This window comes from Mesitornis unicolor, unplaced genomic scaffold (genome assembly GCF_000695765.1).
Source record: "Mesitornis unicolor isolate BGI_N332 unplaced genomic scaffold, ASM69576v1 scaffold34000, whole genome shotgun sequence".
NCBI classification, from domain to species: Eukaryota; Metazoa; Chordata; class Aves; order Mesitornithiformes; family Mesitornithidae; genus Mesitornis; species Mesitornis unicolor.
Genome location: NW_010160870.1, coordinates 3018 through 3258, shown reverse-complemented (window position 1 = coordinate 3258; position 241 = coordinate 3018). Strand labels below are relative to the sequence as shown.

Sequence of the window (241 nt, the reverse complement as noted above, 5' to 3'; positions counted from 1 at the left end):
CAACCCCCCGGCCCTGAGGCTTTTGGGGTGGGAGCAGGGGCCCCTCCACTGACGGACCCTCTTCTCCCCGCAGTTTCGGGAGAACCTGCAGGACGTGCTGCCCTCCCTGCCCTCCCAGGACGACTATTTCCTCCTGAAATGGCTCCGAGGTAACCCCAGGGTGGGGGGACATGCTGCGGGGCTGTGGGGAGGCTGGAAGACCCCACTGGGAGGTGGCTATGGGGCTGGGGGTGCTGGCGGC

The 241-nt window shown here is 68.0% G+C and overlaps 1 protein-coding gene across 1 annotated transcript in view; it reads left to right on the top strand.

Moving 5' to 3' along the window:
- Positions 1-73: 73 nt before the first annotated feature.
- LOC104545997 (SEC14-like protein 2) overlaps positions 74-241 on the top strand; it is a gene marked incomplete at its 5' end in the record, with an annotated part of 2836 nt that continues 2668 nt past the window's right edge. The window contains one exon of the mRNA XM_010191275.1: positions 74-160. Within this exon, the coding sequence (XP_010189577.1) occupies positions 74-160 (87 nt within the window). The remainder of the gene's footprint in view (positions 161-241) is intronic.